The sequence below is a fragment of the Eucalyptus grandis genome, chromosome 6 (assembly GCF_016545825.1).
Source record: "Eucalyptus grandis isolate ANBG69807.140 chromosome 6, ASM1654582v1, whole genome shotgun sequence".
NCBI lineage: Eukaryota > Viridiplantae > Streptophyta > Magnoliopsida > Myrtales > Myrtaceae > Eucalyptus > Eucalyptus grandis.
This window is the reverse complement of record NC_052617.1, coordinates 53,811,170-53,829,656: the sequence shown is the minus strand read 5'-3', so window position 1 is coordinate 53,829,656 and position 18,487 is coordinate 53,811,170. Positions and strand designations below refer to the sequence as shown.

Below are 18,487 nucleotides of genomic sequence, written 5' to 3'. Positions count from 1 at the left end.
CCAATTTAGTTCTAAACCTTTTGATAATTTAATAATTCAATTCATCTGGTCAATTTTGATCGGAAATTGATGACATAAGTCAGCCATTCGATGTGGCATGACTTAAGATGACGTGAGAAGTTCTTAAATTTTTTTTTTTTTTTTTTTAATCTTTTATTAAAATTTTCTTATCTTGCATATATATATATTATTGTTTATACTCAACGAGCCCCACTGCCTACTAGGCAAGGGCCTGCAAGCTCTCGTTGGCCACTAGGCGAGGGCCAAAGGCCCTCCCCGAACGAGCTATTAGAGGCTAGAGCTCACTACCTTTGCATGCAACCGGTGAGGGTCCATAGGCCCTTGGACAATGGCCAATAGGAGTCTTCGAGCCTTGGCTAATGGCTGGTAGCCCCCTGCTAATCCTTAACATTAAGGGGAAAAAAAGTATAAAGAAAAAATTCAGAAAAATTCAAAAAATAAAATAAAAATTAAAAAAATTCCTACGTCATCACCAATACTGTCATCACCAATACTGTCATGTAGGACAGCTTGCGTCAACTTCGTTAATTTCATATCAAAAAGTTTGGAATTAAATTGACTCAATTGTAATAAGTTTATGATTTTTCTTGATAATTTTTCCTATAAGGTATTTAACCTTATTTTGCTTTTTTAGAATAGAATCATCTAATCCTCCCATCTCGAGGAGAGCCAATAGAGTTAAATTACTTGCTCCACTTAGATAACTATCAGAGATTTACTTACCTTTTTTTTATTTTGTGGTCAGAAGAGAGTTACTTACCTTACTTTGAAGATTATGAGGGATTTTCTTTTAAAGCTCATAATTGTAGCTAAAGCATTTAATGCCTACCACATGCGAAAATGGGTATATAAAGGGTCGGGCTGCAACAACATTTCACATAATCTACATCTTACTTTATAACAATTAGATCGGAAGCATGGGTGACATAACCAAACACCCTTATCCACCTTGTTATAATGGGAGGCTGTGTGATAGTCGCGAATGCTGTTTTGGTATGCCCCAAAAGGCTTATGTTCCTTCTATTTTTCTGTTTATAGCTTACAATACTGTTTATTTACATCAATCCTGTTCGTAATATGAGCCACTGATCATTTGGACTTTTGAGCATATGAAATATAGTAATATGCATGAATGGTGACGCTTGCAATATTACTTGGGTGGATGACATAATCTGAAGTCGAAGTCAATAAATGATTAACAGCAGATGCAAAGGATCGAGTGCACGTCGAGTGGCCTGAGCTGGTGGGACAAAATGGAGAGAAAGCGAAGGCGGTGATCGAGAAGGACAATGCGTATGTGACAGCCATACTGATACCAGTGGGAAAAGCAATTGGGTTTACTGATTTTTGCTGTAACCGAGTATATGTTTGGATCGATGAAAAAGGCAATGTCTTTCAAATGCCTCTGGTTGCATAAGCAGGGAAAAATGGAATCTTAAATAAAAAAACTCATGAAATTATATGATATAATAAATAAAATATAAAATAGTTTGATGTGACCCGTTCTTCATACTGCATTTGGATTTGTGAGATGATGATTTTGCTTTGTAAGTTTGATTAATATGTGTGATTCTTTCGTGTGAAATGCGGTCATGAACTATTTGTTATCAATCTTTACCAAAAAAAAAAAAAAAACTATTTGTTATCAAAGACCTTAAATCTGGTTACTGAAAGCCTACATTTTAATAAGAAGACTAATCTCTAGACATTTGAGGATAATTCCTTCCATGAAAAAGAAAGAAAAGAAAAGAGGGGGAAAAGGAATAAAAGAATAAAAAATTCTGAAAAAAATTAAAAATCATAAAATTTATCAACGTTAGTACCGGTCGTACCACATAAGACCGCAGTCGCCCACGTCAGCAATTTCCAGGCTTAATTGGCTAGATGGATTGTATTAGTACCAATGTGAAAATGTTTAGAACTAAATTAGTTCAATTGAAATGTTTAAAACTAAATTGATACCAATACAATAGTTTTAGGACTTTTAGATACTTTTCTCTTTATAACAAACATTATGCATCTATAAAATCAAGCAATTCGGAAGAAGTGAGCCAAAAAAGAAGGGACTTATTGAATTAAATAGATGATTTATTGAAGGCACAACTTGTTAATTTTGGCCAGCAGTTAATGCATTTTGACAGCTTTCATACGCGGTCGATACCAAGCAACTAAAGCTTCGCTCGCCCTCCCACCACGATGACTCAACTTTGGCCACCAACGGGATTTCTTCTTCTAATGGATTCTTAGGTTTCCCTCTCGATGTCTTTGAATTCTTAGCGTGTCGTAAATGCCTCAGAAATCCAGAAATCCTTCTACAACAGCATAAAAATGGTCCACTTGGTGTTTACTAGACTGTCACGCTTTTGCTACTACTCGTGCTGGTTTCATCGTCGGTCCTGCTGATGTAAGAGCTTCGACAGCTTGAACTGCAATGATCTGATTCTCGCTGACTAGAGATGATTTTCTTCCTTGTTCTTACGCTATCCTTGCTTGGCGTCACATCTTGTCCATATGCTTAGCCGCCTCCTTTTTACTGTTGAACTGGTCCGCAAGTGTTGGTTTGAGGGTAACATGGAGAGGTGTGTCGCTTTTGCTTCTCAAATCGTTGCTAGAACTGACGGACGCAATGGAGCTGGATGACTTATGAGTGATGAACAGTATTGATTTCTCCAACTTCACGTTGAGTTTTCTCTATCCATTTGCTTAGGCATGGAGGCTTCTCTGGCACATTAACAAAACGCGGCAGAACCATTAAATCATGGACCATATTATTTTCGTATCAATTGCACGATTGTTATGATTTACTGATCTCATAGACCTCAGTTTCTCCACAACAGCCTTCACATTTTGTTTCGGGATCAGACTCTTTCTGTTTCGGATTGCCATACTTGTTTTTATCCCAAGAAATTCACTGCAAGCTTATTTGGCTCAATAAGTTGTTACGACCTTTTGTAGTCCGGTTCCAGACTACGAATCTGACTAGTTTCCCCTGGCAAATCTTCCGTCTGACAACCGGTTAATTTGCGGCTCAATGCTTGGGTTTCTCACCTGGCCAACGGCGTGCGTACTTAAGTTCTCTTGCTTTTGTGCATTCTCCTGAAGCAGCAATCCGTTTGTCCAGAAACAAGTAAGAAAGGTTATCATATCATCCATGGCAAAGTGCTACCGTAGATAAGAGAATGGCTGCATTTAAGAGTGATCTTTCGCTCCTTCAATGGTGTTCGAGGTCAAGGACTCTTTTGCGGCTTTGTGGCTCGTTTGCTTGTAAAAGACCATCTCGACAGTCCTCGAAATTGCTTCCTGCTCTTCCCCTTGGCAACTCGAAAATCAATTATTTCTTGACCGTTGACTGTTCGTGCTATGCTGTTCGCCTCCAGCACTTCACCAAAAATCTGTTGCTTCGCGATGTTTCCTTCAAGAAACCCTGCATTGCTTCCTTTCCCCCCGATTGCTCAACAGAATGCCAAGTTTAAGTGGCCCAAGAACAATCTTTTTGGAGTGCGCTTAGCAGGCGGGCACTCATCTTTCTTTTGGGTAGCGTCGTGTAGAATAGGATTCCCAAGACATCGATTAAACCGGATAATGTCAGTGGTTGATCAGGTCGAACAAGAGACTCTGATGTAGATGTAAAATGCGATGACTGAGGGTAACAGGACCTTTGGCGGGTATTGGACTGAGTCGATGCAATCTGTGCACAAGCACATCACTTGCTAAGGGTTGACGAACATTATTAATGGAACATCTAACTGAAAGTCAGAATCCTATGTCGAAGCTATGTTTGAAACTTTGCATTTTGCAAATGATGGATTGTTAATTCTATTCTGTGGCTATAAACATCTAACTTCAACGGTCCACTTCAAGAAACTTATAAAGGAAAGAAAAAAATTGAGCTGAAGGTCCCAAAAATTCCTTTTGTATCGAAATCCAGGAGATATTTAAATAGCATTCATGCTCTCTGATCCAACTTTCAAGCATACAAAATTTAGGGCAAGCATCAAGCATTCCCACCGAATTGGGCTAGTGATTCAATAGTTTGGCTTATAGTTCGTATGGTCATATTCTCTTCTAACTAGCCTGCAAATGAGTACTTGGAGCGCAAGGATAGCAGCCAACATGGACATGTTGAGTTCCAGGTCGCTAATACTAAATTATTATCATATTTATCCTTCAGCTCACGATTCAGGATGAAAAATAGAAAATAGGGAAATTCTAGAAGGAAAAGGAAGAAAAAAGCAAAAAAATTCTCTGGAATCGAGAAACTATTCTAACTTATTTTGAAACCGCCAATAAGACTTTGACAAAACGATCGAGTAGAACACATGTTTTCCTAGACAAGGTGAACAGAATATTTCTTTAATACTGCTTATCAGAAAATATATATATATAAAAAAAAAAATATATATATATATATATATATTAGTCCCCCAAAGATTGAACTGCAAAAACCGATGTAATAATTCCAAAGCTTCCTAAGACCATCGTCATTCCTTTCTTTGGAGAGACTGAAAGAATTCTGTATGGTGTAAAGTAAATGGCCTACATTTATAACATCTCCATGAAGTGGCCCATCTACATGCCGTTGAAGAAGCTCGGACAATTTTCTCAAGGCATATCGATCAGACTTCACTCTTCAAATTGCATATATAGTATAGCCAAGACTCCTATCAACCGTCATTTATAGTCATAGAGCGTCCAATTAAAGAGCAAACTCCTAAACCAGTAAGCCACAAAGTGAAAAAATGTGGTGGAATAAAACTTGTGTGCAGAACAAATCAGGTAGATGATCTTCATCACGACACTGTTATCCATGTAAATCAAACCTAAAATATGGAGCCGTAGATGAACCATATTTCAGGGGTAGAAATGAGGTTGTAGAATGGCAGAGGCTATTTGGAACCATCTCTGCCATTCTTGTACCTGTGCAAGAAATGCATCCTTGGACTAATTCCTGAGTTAATGGAAACAGCACACCGTTTGCCCTATAGAACACTTTCATCCAAAGGCACCTGATGATCGCAATGCCACTTGAATTCCAATGAACTAATTTCTAAACAGAAATCTGCTGGATCGGGAATAGCAAAGGCAAAGGCAGCATTTTTTGCATTGACAGAATTAATGTTGCCTTTGCTTGAAAAAGCGGCACCTGATGCTTGAGACGTTGCTGTTTCTTCTGCTGGAATGAATACAAATCCCTTGAACCCTGATCTAGAGGTCAGCACTCAGCATCTATCAAGCACATGGAAGGAAGATTATTTGAATTTTATTTGTTTGTTTTGATCTTTAAGTTTTCTTTTTCCTTTTCCTGCAGTATAATGGCGCTAACTTTGATGGGTTAGAGGAATATGCTCGAAACAAGAGAGTTCAAGTTAGCAATGTCACGGAATCCTTAGTCAACTCTTCTTTATTCCATGCAATTCTTTTTTGGGCATTACTGTTTCAGAACCACTGAAGTGGGCCATTGGGGCAATACAGTCCCGCTCTGTTTTCTCATCAGTATGTCGAATCCTTCTCCGCCGAGCAAAAACTTCAGTGCTAACTACCTATGCTCTCCTGTGAACCAATATTCTGTTATCTAATCATTTACTAACCGACTGGCCTAGTATGAACTTCCTGGCTTGGAGACATTGGTAAATTTTCATTGTGGCTTGGATTCTTTAGGGAGCTCCACCCATTTCATGACCATATCCCATAGAATTGAGGTTGAGAATTCGGCGTCCCTAGGGTGCATGGGAGCGGCCCCCATGATACATACCAGTTTTGTTAGTTAAGGTAACTTCTTAGGGGTTTGCGATGAATCCTCATCGTTTTATGAGATTCTTTGTTATTTCTGAGGGCGCATTACTTTGACGTCCTCCCAGTTCTGGGACGCCACCTTTTCTTTTTATATATTTCTCTCATGCCCTCCAGTGTTGCTCAAACTATTTGGACATCCCCTGTATTTTCATTAGCTGTTCTAAACGCTTCCTGTACATTCAATTCAAAAACATCTTTTCTCAGTTTTACTATCTGCATTTCAGAAATTTACTCAGAGCGGGGCTGTCAGAGAGTAGTTATTGAGAATACAATAACGGCTGTTGAAGCCGCAGAGATATTGATTGTGAAAGGAATTTTATATGAGAGCTATACTTCTTTAGTCAAACAAGCCAAGGCAAGTATCGTCCTGTGCTGTTTTGCCATAGCCAAGGACATTTGGCTTATTTTTGGATTGATAGACGCACCATGTAATTGGCTTAATTTGTGAATGAAAAAAATTTACTTTTCTTTCCAATACTTACACCTTTTCTTATCAATTCCTTGTACTTAAGTCTTAGTTTCACAGATCCCTCCAACACCAAATTCAACCAACTCCAATTAACTTGGCTTAGATGACATCGATAAAATATTTACGATGTGAACGATTATGTGGGTATCTATATTAGCTAAACTTTATCAAAATTATACTCTGACGGTGTCTCGATTATGTAAATTTTTTCATGCACGTCCGCCTAAGCATCTACATTTTTGTTCGCATCATATTTTGGTTTTACGTAACAGCCTTGTCCACTAAATCTAGGTAGATTTGGTGTCGAGAGACTCGATTAGAAAATTTGTAAAAACGGAGAAGATTTGAGTAGATAAATAAATAGTATAGCTACTTTCACTATATATAGTGAAAGTACCAATGGAAGGACATAATAACTATAGTGTAGATGTTACTTTGTTCAAATTTGTAATATGCTCTATACAAATGCGTCATTCTTTTCAAGAAAAATGTGACATTTAATGATTCTGGTATTTCCCTTTGTAACTACCTTATTATAGAACAAATCCCCATACTCAAAAGTTTTGCCTATCTGCTCTGGCTCTCTTCTTCAGGATAGAGGCACGTTCTAGGAATTAATTTGGTTGGATTGCTAAGACTATCCTAGAGTTCCATTTGACTTAGATGATAGTGATCTTAATAAAGAATTTGAGCTGACAAGTTTCAACATATTCAAGTACGAAACAAATTCTTAAGTTTGATAAAAACTTTTGAACATACAACAATGGATGATCCGATGTTTTGGAAGAGAGATGTGGTTGTGAATTGCCGAAATATTTGAAAAAGGATGTGCTTTCTGCATGAAGCCTTATCTAGACGAAGTTGCTGTTCACGAACATCGTTACCTCTTTATTTGTTCCATTAGGTAGGCTAACGCCAAAGTGGGCTGAGGTACACAAGGAGAGAGGGATCGGCTTCTACCCGATTCACGCTGGTTGGATTGAGACGCCGGGTGTTGCCAAGAGCTTGCCTGGTTTCTCTAAATCGTACAGCAATCGTTTTATTTGCAATTACTTTCTTAGTTCACTGCCTCCTATTTACTTGGTTTCATTGAATGATAGTTACTAGGAGAAACACCTTGTAAAACATGGTAACCGAGAATGACATTGTAAACTATAATATCTTACGTCCATCGGGAATTATGATAATATGCATGGACCACCTCTATATATAGCAGACAACAAATGATCATCTTCACGAGTCAGCTCCTTAAATAGCAATCATATGGCAAATTACGGAACTATAAACAGGCAAACAATGGCAGTTTTCTGGAGAATCCCAGCCATTGAAATCTGGTTCTTTTGCATCTGTCGTCAACGTACACTGTTTACCCGACACAACCGTGATGTACAAAATTTGCAAATGGGATTAAGATTTCCCCTAGAGTGCTTATGGTCATAGTGTGGATTGGGTCGTTAATAATCTAGCAGATCAAACGACACGTAATGGTTACAACTATTAAACTCAAGCTACGGAATTGGGCCAAGGTTGCTATGGCCACGCACTTGGTGCTGGACACCTTTTGAGTTTTGATTGCAATCTGTGCTTGGTAAATGCTGGGTACGACCTCACAAATGGGTGCCTAGATAATACCGGGGCGCAGGAGCAGCTCAAAGATTATAGAATGAGGTATGAGAATTATGAATTCACGGAGTGAACAGAGGAAGATCAATAAAACTTAAAGAGTGACCGAGGTTCCAAGTTGTTTAGCGATTGAATAATCGTGATTGGTGCTATAACATACATTTTACAGTGTTGTTATGATTGTTAAGTGTCATCAAATACTTTTGAAATCTCGCATACAAGTCATGACTGTTGAAACTTTAATTTTTGCCGACAAATCAAGTGGACATTTTTCGTGAGGATAAAAAACAACACCGCCACCAATTATAATAATAAACAGTTGACCAAATAGATAAGGGAAGATCGGCCCATCTGGCACAGCCCACGCAGACCACAGCCCAAAAAAAAAACAAAGAAGAAAGCCCATAAACCCATCAATGCCGGTGATCCTCCTCACATCATTCTCCATACGTCGTCGCCGCCGGCGAGTGACGTTTCTCGCCGCCTCCAAGCTCCACCGACAGCTCCCCTTTCACGCTCTGTTCCGCGGCCAAGTGTTCGGATTTCGCTGGAGGTGCCTCCGCCGGTCCTGTTTTCAATCATCGAATATCACGGAAGCTTCTGTCATTGATCCGATCGCCACTCGCGGCTTCACTCAGCTTCGTTGACCAGGCAACATCTCTACTCTGTTCTGTGAAGGAGAAAAGCAGAGATCTCATCTTCTCTGTTAAGATCAAATCGGCTCCGTTTGAGTTCACTTCGTTGATTGCGTGTGTCCGGAATTGACTTTGTACGAAACCCGGTCATATGAATAGGATAGTACTACCTTACGGCAAATAAATGATGCAATACTATTTCCCTTCCTTGTCAGCCATCCAGACATTCAAATGGAAGAAACCCTTCTCAGGTCTCTCGAGACGGCTGCTTTTTGCTTGATCTATTTGAATGAGACCCTTCGGTCGCATTCACCGAAGTATTTTAAAAATTAGTCTTTAGATAGATGTAAATGTTTTCAGAATTACATAGAGATTTTTCATGAACCGGTCATGAATAGAATCAATCCTTTAACGCGGATAAAATTCATGTCATGTACCTTGATCCATGAAGGTTTTCTGGAGAGGGCTCTTCAATGGAGTCTGAGAATGATGAGATGAGTGATGAAAGCAACAGGAGCGGATCCTCAGAAGTTCTGAGCACCCGCTCCTTCAGCAAAAGTCTCTTTCATGACAAAGTCCTATTTACCTTCTTCCTGATGGGTTTTATAATTATTTTTTTTTTTTTTGTTGGTTGATTTTTTTTTTTTTGGTCAGTTTGTTAGTTGATTCAAATAAGCATTTTTTTTATTAAAAAAAAATTCTGTCGGGCATTTTCAGACTATGATTTTGGGACGCAAGAAAGGGTCAGTCAGAGGAAACGCCAGAGTATCATCACAGGGAGCTAAATTTTCAATACATTAGCTTTTGTAATACTAGGGTTTAAAATTTTCTATCAGTAAGAATGCTTCATGTCTGTTGGCGGATGTGATAATTCTATAGTTTGCATTTTGGGGTATTCTAAAACGTGCACGATAAGTTAATTCGCAAAGCTCTTGCAAGCTTTGTCATTTGTGATTGACAACACTTGATGATGCATAGGTTTGGAAAATGTCGTACCGGAAGACAATCAAAGACTTGAATGCATCCTTCCATCAAGAGTCGAATCCAAAGCTCTCAAACGGAAGAATACGTGAGGACTCCAATATGTACGAAATCGGAATTCCTCCGATTGCGCTGAGCATTGTGGGTCAATCCAAGGACATTCTATCACAACAATTTTGTACCGGCGAGCACAATTTTTAATAATTTGTTAATATTTGTTAATATTTTTTCCTCTTTTTTTCCCTTCCTTTCTTCCTCCAATCAGTCATCAAGGCCTGGCAACTAGAGATGTGCAAAATAGGAGACCGCCAGAACCGAACCGGAACCGCCCGGAACCGGCGGTTCTTGAGGAGCCGGTCAGTTCCGGTTCCAATTTATGAGAACCGGTGGGTACCGTCCGGTTCCCGGTTCCATGGGCGGATCCGCCCGCCCCCGCCCACCGGACCGGACGGAACCTTTTTAATATTAAAAAAAAAAAAAATTACTAAAGAAATCTATATCTCATCTCACTCAGCCGTCTTGAACTGTCAAATCCTATCACCATTTTGTTGCGTTTACTTCTCCCACCGTCCGCATCTCCACGTACTTAAATTTGGTTTTCTTTCTTTTGTTTCTTTGATGTCACGTAATCGTTACATGTTGAAAACCAAAATTGTTTCGCGTCAAGATTGGTTCCATGGATCCACCGGGAGGCCGGACCGGGACAAACAGTCCAGGTTCTCGGGTGGATCCATGCAACAACCAGTGGATTCCGGTTCCAATTTTCGGAACCGGTCCTTGCAGGCGGTTCGGTTCTAGATCGAACCGCCCGCCCGGACCATGCACGCACCCTACTGGCGACGGATCAAAGGCAAGGGCTGACGAGGTCTCCACTCTACAAACCTTACCCTCCGTCGTTTATAGACCCTCCACTCCCCTCCCTAACAAACTACCTTCTCCTGCTATTGGCAACAAGCGGCTGGTGATAGGCAACGCCTTTGAGGCTTGCGATGCACGATGTGAGCCAGAAGGCGTTAGCGGCGGTCATGCGCTGGTTAAATTCTAGCCAAAATGGTAAAATCAATGTTGGATGAAAAGGCTAAAAAACCAAATCCGGTCCCCAATCGCTTATCCGGTTCAATTCGGGAAGTGGTATCTCTGTCAAATGATTCCTATAAACAATTTCATGGTTGTAGAATTTTTCTCTAGTTAATTTACAGGTATTTATATACATAATAGTTTCTCATATACTAATTTTGGGGAAAAAATGATATATTGCATTGATATCAATTTAGTTATAAACATTTTGATAGTGCCAATTTAATCCTAAAACTTTTGACTTTATGACAATTCAATCATTATGGCTAATTTTAACTAAAATATTGCCGATGTGCAGAACCAACCTATGTGGCACGATGGCATTGTGGACAACTATTAATAATATTTAAATATTTTTCAAATTTTAAAACTTATTTTGATTTTTTTTATTGTCTTTCTTTTTTTTTTTATTTTCTTTCTATTTCCCTTTTTTTAATTCTTCAAATGGCAATCAACCAAAGGCGAGGCTCACCCAATCAAGGTGAAACTCAAGCCCTCACTAGAGGCCATGAGGTTGTGGCCTTTGACCTAATGGCCTCCGGTGATGGTTTGAGCATCGCCAAGAGCTATGTAAGACTTAGCAATGGTCGTGTCACGTAAATCGGTTGGCGTTTACATTGGTAATATTTGGTTAAAATTAGTTAAAAGAACTGAATTGACACATATTTAAAAAATGTATGATTAAATTGATATTAATACAATAAATCTATAAATTTTCTTATACTTTTCCCCTAATTTTCGATTCAATTTACTTGTTTGGGTTGTTCGCTATAATGGAAAAATGCTTCGGCTCAAAACTACAAAAGAAAGAGATTATGGGGCGCAAAATCTTTGATGCGACATAGCTGAACATTTTCACATGCGTTGATAAGCTTGTGGCATTTTTATCGCAGATGATCGACGAATTTCCCAAGATCGCGATGTGAACGTGACAAAGACCCTACATGTCTTGGGTTGTGCAGTGTTGGATGTGACTTGACAACAATGAAAATGGACAGCGTACGTACGATGAGTGGAGCGCATATGGCGCCGGTGTTGCGATATGACTGCCTGACGGTAAATCAATAATGCAATACTATTTTCCTTCCTTGTCGGCCTTCCCGATATTCACAAGTAAGAAACCCTTCTCAGGTCTCTTGTGATCGTTGCTTTTTGCTTAGTCTCTTCGAATGCGACCCTTCTGTAACGTTCGCCAAAGTAGATTAAAAATTAATACTTAGATAGATGTAAATTAGTTCTTTTCGGAATTATATAAAGATTTTTCAAGAACGGTCGCAAATACAATCCTTTAACGTGGATTAAATTCATGTCAAACACCTCGGTCCATGAAGGTTTTCTGGGGTAGGCTCTAGGCTCTTCGAGGGGTCCGAGAATGATGCTATGAGCGATGGAAGCAAGAGGAGCGGATCCTCAGAAGTTCTGAGCACCCGCTCCTTCAACAAAAACCTATTTCCTGGCAAAATCCTATTTACTTTCTTCCTGATGGGTTTTATCTTTAATTTAATTATTATTTTTGTTGGTCGATTCAAATAAGTGTGTTTTTTTTTTGGGCATTTTCAGACTATGACGTTGGGATGCAAGAAGGGTCGGACTCAGAGGAAAGCCCAGACTATCATCACGGGAAACTTTATTTTCAGTACAACGAGGTACTCAACCCACATGGTAGGGCCCCCCTCACTGAAAAGGTGTAGATAATTTTGTTTGCCAAGAAATGATGAGGGATCTAATTTGGTCGTGATCTCAATATGATTTTTCTAAATGGTCGAAGTTTTTTTACTTAAATTAAAGAGCTAACGAAGAAGTAACTTAGATGACAACTTTAGAGAACACAGACCTCACCCCATAGAGTTGGGCGGCCATTGCTTAGTATGTATGGGGATTCGTCTCTTAACGTGCAACGATAGCTAATGGAATCTTAATTCGAGAATATGTATCCTGATTGTTTAATGCATTTGTCCATTTTCTTCTCTTTTTAAGTTTAAACTAGAATAAAAAAGAGTTACTCATGTCAGACGCATTTTTTCAAACGAAATGAGTAATAACTAGCTTTATTTTGAGATTAAAAAAAAATTAGTGGATGGTTTCGTCTATTTGACATGTTAAGATTTCAGCCTTCGGAGAAATTATTGACAGGGAATATATTTAACGTTTTGCGCAAATAATGAGTTCGAAAGGGAGATGTCTCCTTGGGAGGACAGCACAAATAGACCAAAGAAGATAGATCGGGGCTAATCTACTTTCTAGCCAAAAATAAAAATGATAATATTGAGATTATTGACATGATTGAAAATGAATATATGGAATCCTCGTCTCAAGAGATTCAAATTGTTAGACATCTAAAGTCAAGTGTTCACATGTCATTTATTCGATGATAATCAAATAAAATTATTTAGCTTCATTTTGATTTTGGAAGTAGTGTCTCACTTAGATTGTCGATTACCCCCGCGGAAAGGTTTTTGAATATGTTGGACAATAATTAGTATTATTTTGGTTACCCTAAGCCTACCCAGTTCATTGGTTATCTACCTTCACCACCAGGAAGCCCCCAAATCCTTGGTCTATGTTTTACCAACCGACTAAGGGGATGGGGAGGTCAGTACAGGATCTCCCATTTCAGGGCGGTTCTTCTACCTTTATCTCTATTGAGCAGTTTATGGACTTGCTCAGGTCCTTTTTTTTTTTATACCATGCCAATGTCAATTAATAGTCAATTGTTCTCATCTCACTACATAACTGCACCGCCTGACGGCTGTTAGGTTGAAATATTATTTTTATCAAAGAAATAGTATTTTTGTTGGCGTGCGTAGTGATTCAGCCCACTAAGGGCGCGTTTGCTTAAACGATTACTGTTAGGGAACTGATTTCGACAAAAAGAACATGTTTGGTAGCGTCCTGGGAAAATTTAAAAACGTGATTTGAAATAAAATTGCGTTTAATAACGTGTTCATTGATTCTGTTCCAAATTATTATTTTTTTTTTATTTTTAAATAATTTTTTCTACTTTTTTCTCTCTTTTTTTTTTTTTACCTTTTTTCCTTTTCTTTTTTCATTTTTTCTTTTCTTTTTTTTCCTTTTTCTCCTATTTTTCTTCTTCTTTTTTGTGGCCGGTCGCCGGGACCGGCGACCGGCCGGACGAGGGCGGCAACCTCACCGAGTGTCGCCGGCCCTCGGCGAGGCCGGCCCTCGTCGGCCGAGCCTGCGGTTAGGCGAGGCTCGCCCGGCCCGCGAGGCTCGCCCGGCCCGCCGAGGCTCGCCCGGCCCGCAAGAGGCTCGGCGGGCGCAAGAGCGCGGGCCGAGTGTCGCCCGATGGCGAGGCGGGCCTCGCCGAGGCAGGCGAGGCTCGGCGAGGCGAGGCCTTGCCTAGCCACCGATGGAGCTAGGCGGGCCCGCCGGTGGCTAGGCGGGCCTTGCCTAGCCGGCGAGCTCGGCCTCGCCCGGCGATGAGGCATCGCCTCGCCAAACCGAGGCGGGCCTCGCCCCGCCCGCAAGCTCGCCGGACCGGCGAGCGGCGGCGGCGGTGGTGGGCGGCGGCGGACGGCGGCAGGCGGCGGTGGGCGACGATCGCGGGATGGCGGAAGGAAAGAAGAAGAGTTTTATTGTGTTGATTCTTTTTTTGATTCTCGAACGTAGAATCAACTTTTTTTTATTCTCAAATCTACTCCCAAGCGATTGTGGGAACAAAAATTTTGCCAAACGCGATTCTCGTCTCAAAGGCGATTTCGAAAAACAAAATCAGAATCAGTCACTGTTTTGGCATGTTGCCAAACAAGGCCTAACTTGTGTTTTCTACCATTTGCTACTTTCGGCTTGATTTTACTTATGTCTGTCATTCTGGGTTGAATCATTCTACTCTTCGGCCATTACTTTCGGCCTCTATGATTGAGTCCGTAAAACGGCATCTTGCAAGGTGGCTCTCTATTATCGAACTTCCACCCATTCGACCGATACAGGCATCTAAATAAGCCCTTTTTCGATCTCTTCTCTCGGAAGAATTTATGGACGTCGCAAATTCTCTTTTACAACTCGTCAGCAATTTATGGGGCTTGGCCAGCAAACCTTTGGGCTACATTTGTAATCTAAAAGACAATGTCAACTCGCTGCGAAACGTAAATGACAAGCTTAAGGCCAAGAGCGCAGATGTGCTGGCAATGGTGGAACGCGAAGAAGAAGGAGGACGTGCGCAGCGCACAGAAGAAGCGAGGAACTGGTTAGGCAAGGTCCAAGAATTCGTAGATGGAGTAGATCAAGTTCTTCGAGAAGCCGAGGAACGTGAACAAATCAAATGTCTAAGTCGTCATCTTCCACTGAACTGCCAGTCGAGCTATAAATTGGGGAAAAGAGTCGATCAAATGCTCAATGAAGCAAGAGAGCTCCAAACTAAAGACGGAGAATTCCGCGTTGTGACGTCACTGTTGCCTCCTCCTACAGTGCTCGACATGCCTATGGACCAGCCTGTGGGGCTTGACATTTCCAAGTTTAATGAAGTGCGAAAATGGGTTGTGAACGAAAAACAAGTAGGAGTGATAGGGTTGTACGAAATGAGTGGTGTGGGAAAGACCACCTTCATGAGAAGCATTGAGAAGGAGCTTTCGCGTGCAAATAACAGATTTGATATTGTTATTTGGGTAGTTGTCTCCAGGCCAGTGAATAAAGATAGAATCCAAGACACAATAAGGAGAAGGCTAGGCATTGAAGATGAGCACTGGGAAGGATGGTCCTGGGATGAGAGGGTCTATCATTTGTGCCAAGCTTTGACCCGGAAGAAGTTTGTATTGTTACTTGATGATCTATGGGCAAGGCTGGACCTCTCCAAAATCGGAATTCCTTGTCTTGGTGTCGAGAGCGGATTCAAAGTAGTGTTCACAACTCGGTTGAAGCATGTATGCGACCAAATGGGAGCCAACAAAACCTTGGAAGTACGGTGCTTGATGCCCAAAGAATCTCTGAAATTATTCGAGAAGAACATCGGCAAATCACTTGTAGATTGTCATCAAGAAATTCAAGACCTTGCAAAGGACATTGTTGAAGAGTGCAAAGGGTTGCCACTAGCCCTTATTACCGTCGGGCAAGCCATGGCCGGAAAGGACAGTCCTCATGAATGGAGGAATGCGCTAACAACGCTAAGGAACAATCCATACAAGCTATCAGGTATGGTAGAGGAATTGTACCACATACTAGAGTTCAGTTATAATAGCTTAAGTAATCCTACTCGACAAGCTTGCTTCATTTACTGTTGCCTCTTCCCTGAGGATTACCACATGATATCGGACGACATTATTAATCTTTGGATTGGTGAGGGTTTGTTAGGAGACACTAATGATGATGTATACCATATGCAGGATGAGGGAGAGTCGGTCTTGGGGGATTTAAAGAGGGCTTGTCTATTGGAAAGTGGGTGTATCGGTTTTAGACCCTATGTAAAGATGCATGATGTCATCCGTGACATGGCAACCTGGATCACCCGTGACCGCGAGCAAGGGAAGAACAAGTTGCTAGTGATAGAAAAAGAAGAAGACATGTCTGCGAAGATGATCTCGTATCCTTATGGGGAGAATGGATCCAAAATATCGACCAAACACCACCTAGTTGTTCCCAACTCAAAACTTTGTTTGTAAGGGAAACTAATGTAAGGCTGGTGCCAAGAGGATTTTTCAACTCAATGACCGCTCGTCTGACAGTCTTAGACCTTTTTGGTAATAGACATATTAAGTTATTCCCGAAAGAAATTTGCAATCTGATTAATCTATGTTACTTGAACTTGTCAAGCACTGCAATTAGTGAGTTGCCCATGGAAATCAAGAACTTGACTGGTTTACGGTGGTTACTACTCGACAATACAGTCGCCCCCTTCCTAATTCCAACAGTGCAAGCTTGCCGTTGAATGTGTTCAGCCAATGGGATAGACTTCGACAAAGATGGCAAGTGAAGGAAGATATAGTAGAGGAACTAGGGTGCATGCCAAATCTCATCGACTTATCTATCCAGGTGTTCGATTCTTCCTCTGCGCTAAAAATATTTCAATACCCGAGTTTACAGAGAAGCATAAAAATAGTCTGGCTTACCACTTGCCAAGACCTGACCTACATCCCAATAAGTTGCTTACCAAAAGGCAGCAGTGGTTTTTGGCATTTAAAGAAGCTTTGTATATCTTATTGCGACATGCTCAGGGAGATCAAGATTACTCAAGAAGTAGGACGAGTGCCCGACTGCTCTTGCTTTCCCAATCTCGTTACTGTTGCGGTCGGAAAGTGTGGGTTTCTGGACTTGCCATGGCTTGTTCACGTTCCGAAACTTCAGGAATTGATCATCAAACAATGCAATTCGATGGAGAAAATCATGGGGATGGATTTGCACCGGAGGAATTAGTTGTTTCGGGACTATTCTCACGTCTCGAACGCCTAGACATCAGCGATCTTCCAAATTTAACGAGCATTTGCGAACGGACTCTACCCTTTCCTCTACTGAAATCCCTCCGAATTGCCAAGTGCCCTCGTCTGGGAAAGTTGCCGTTGGACTCGAACAGCGCACGGGGAAGCTTGGAAGAGGTCCGTGTGGAGGCCGACTGGTGGGCCAAGTTGGAGTGGGAAGACGATGCTGCCCGCGCCCATTTCACCGCCAAAGTTCAATATTGGGGCCCTTTGCATGACCGAAGAATGATCGTCCCGTACGCGTGAAAGGACACTCGTTGACGAAATTGCCCTCGGCCTCGTCGAGTGTGTGGAGTGCTGGGATGGAAAATCTTCGAAGTTGCGGCTCATCAGCTCACCAAACCTCTGTAAATACTTCGTCTTCTTGACTTGCTGCCGGTGTGAGGTGCCTCGGCAAGAGAACTCTTTTACCAAATGTAGGTTCCATTCATTGGCCAGGCACGAACTCTCCTCCTTATTGATCCGAGCAAGTATGTTGTCTAACATTATTATGCCTTTACTCATTTAACATTCCCGTCGCTCGACTGATTGTGGATTCTTAAATAGTTTGATGCGATTCATTTGTTCGTCTATATCGCCCTAAAGCCATCTCCATTAGGCTCGCTGCTTATTGAATTTCCAGTTATGGAATCTGGCTTCATAATCAGATGGGGTCTTTCCACGCAAATCTAAAGGATCTTGGTAAACCAATCTTCATTTGTTGGCTTAAAACCATTTACTCGTTTTTTTTAGAGCCTATTATTTGTTTATGATGAAGCCAAATCTAAAAAAAAAAAAACTACACAAGTAAACGTTCATAAGAAACTCAAATTAATTTCATAAAATTGACAGTAAGTTACGAACAAATTACTGAAAAATTGAGTGAACGGTAACTTTTTTTTTTAATTTTTTACCAACGGTTTAATTTACACTTACTAACTTTTTCAGAAGTCAATCAATATAAAAAAAAATTCCATTTTTTGATTTTTGAATATATGACAGTGAAATTGTTTTTTGGCGGTCTCCACAGAAATATCGAAATCGCTCCCTTATCCAATGGGGAATTAGTACATGTCCTACTTTAAACTTTCATATCTCTACTTTAACTTTGACGACTACTTTGCATCATCATATCAGTTATATTTGTCGACTTATTCACGAAATGACATTTCTTTCCACAAAATAAGCCTTCCCAAGTCATGAATTTCTCACACTTATCCAGACCCCTAAAGCACCCCAAGTCATGAATTTGTTCTCTAACCGCTGCTTTTGTGGGTAAATATCATACCTCCAGAGGATGTGCAAATATGTAAGTAGGTGATTGAACATAATGAAGTCCTAAAATCGAGCGTATATGGATAAGTTACATCGCTCACAACATGATTTTGCGTATCCACACGTCGCCCCTTTTTCGAAATGGAACCGATAAACTCTGAAAGTCGCTCAATCTATAATGCGTGTCGGGCTTGGATGGTCCCTAT

General features: G+C 40.7%; 1 protein-coding gene across 1 annotated transcript; it reads left to right on the top strand.

The window, feature by feature from the left end:
- Positions 1-14,500: 14,500 nt before the first annotated feature.
- Positions 14,501-17,599, top strand: LOC104452296 (disease resistance protein SUMM2). Its single transcript, XM_039314692.1, is given in 3 exon segments — positions 14,501-16,209; positions 16,212-16,462; positions 16,515-17,599. Coding segments are annotated over 3 exon segments (2,625 nt in total). The 5' UTR covers positions 14,501-14,594; the 3' UTR covers positions 17,274-17,599.
- The last annotated feature ends 888 nt before the right edge of the window (positions 17,600-18,487 follow it).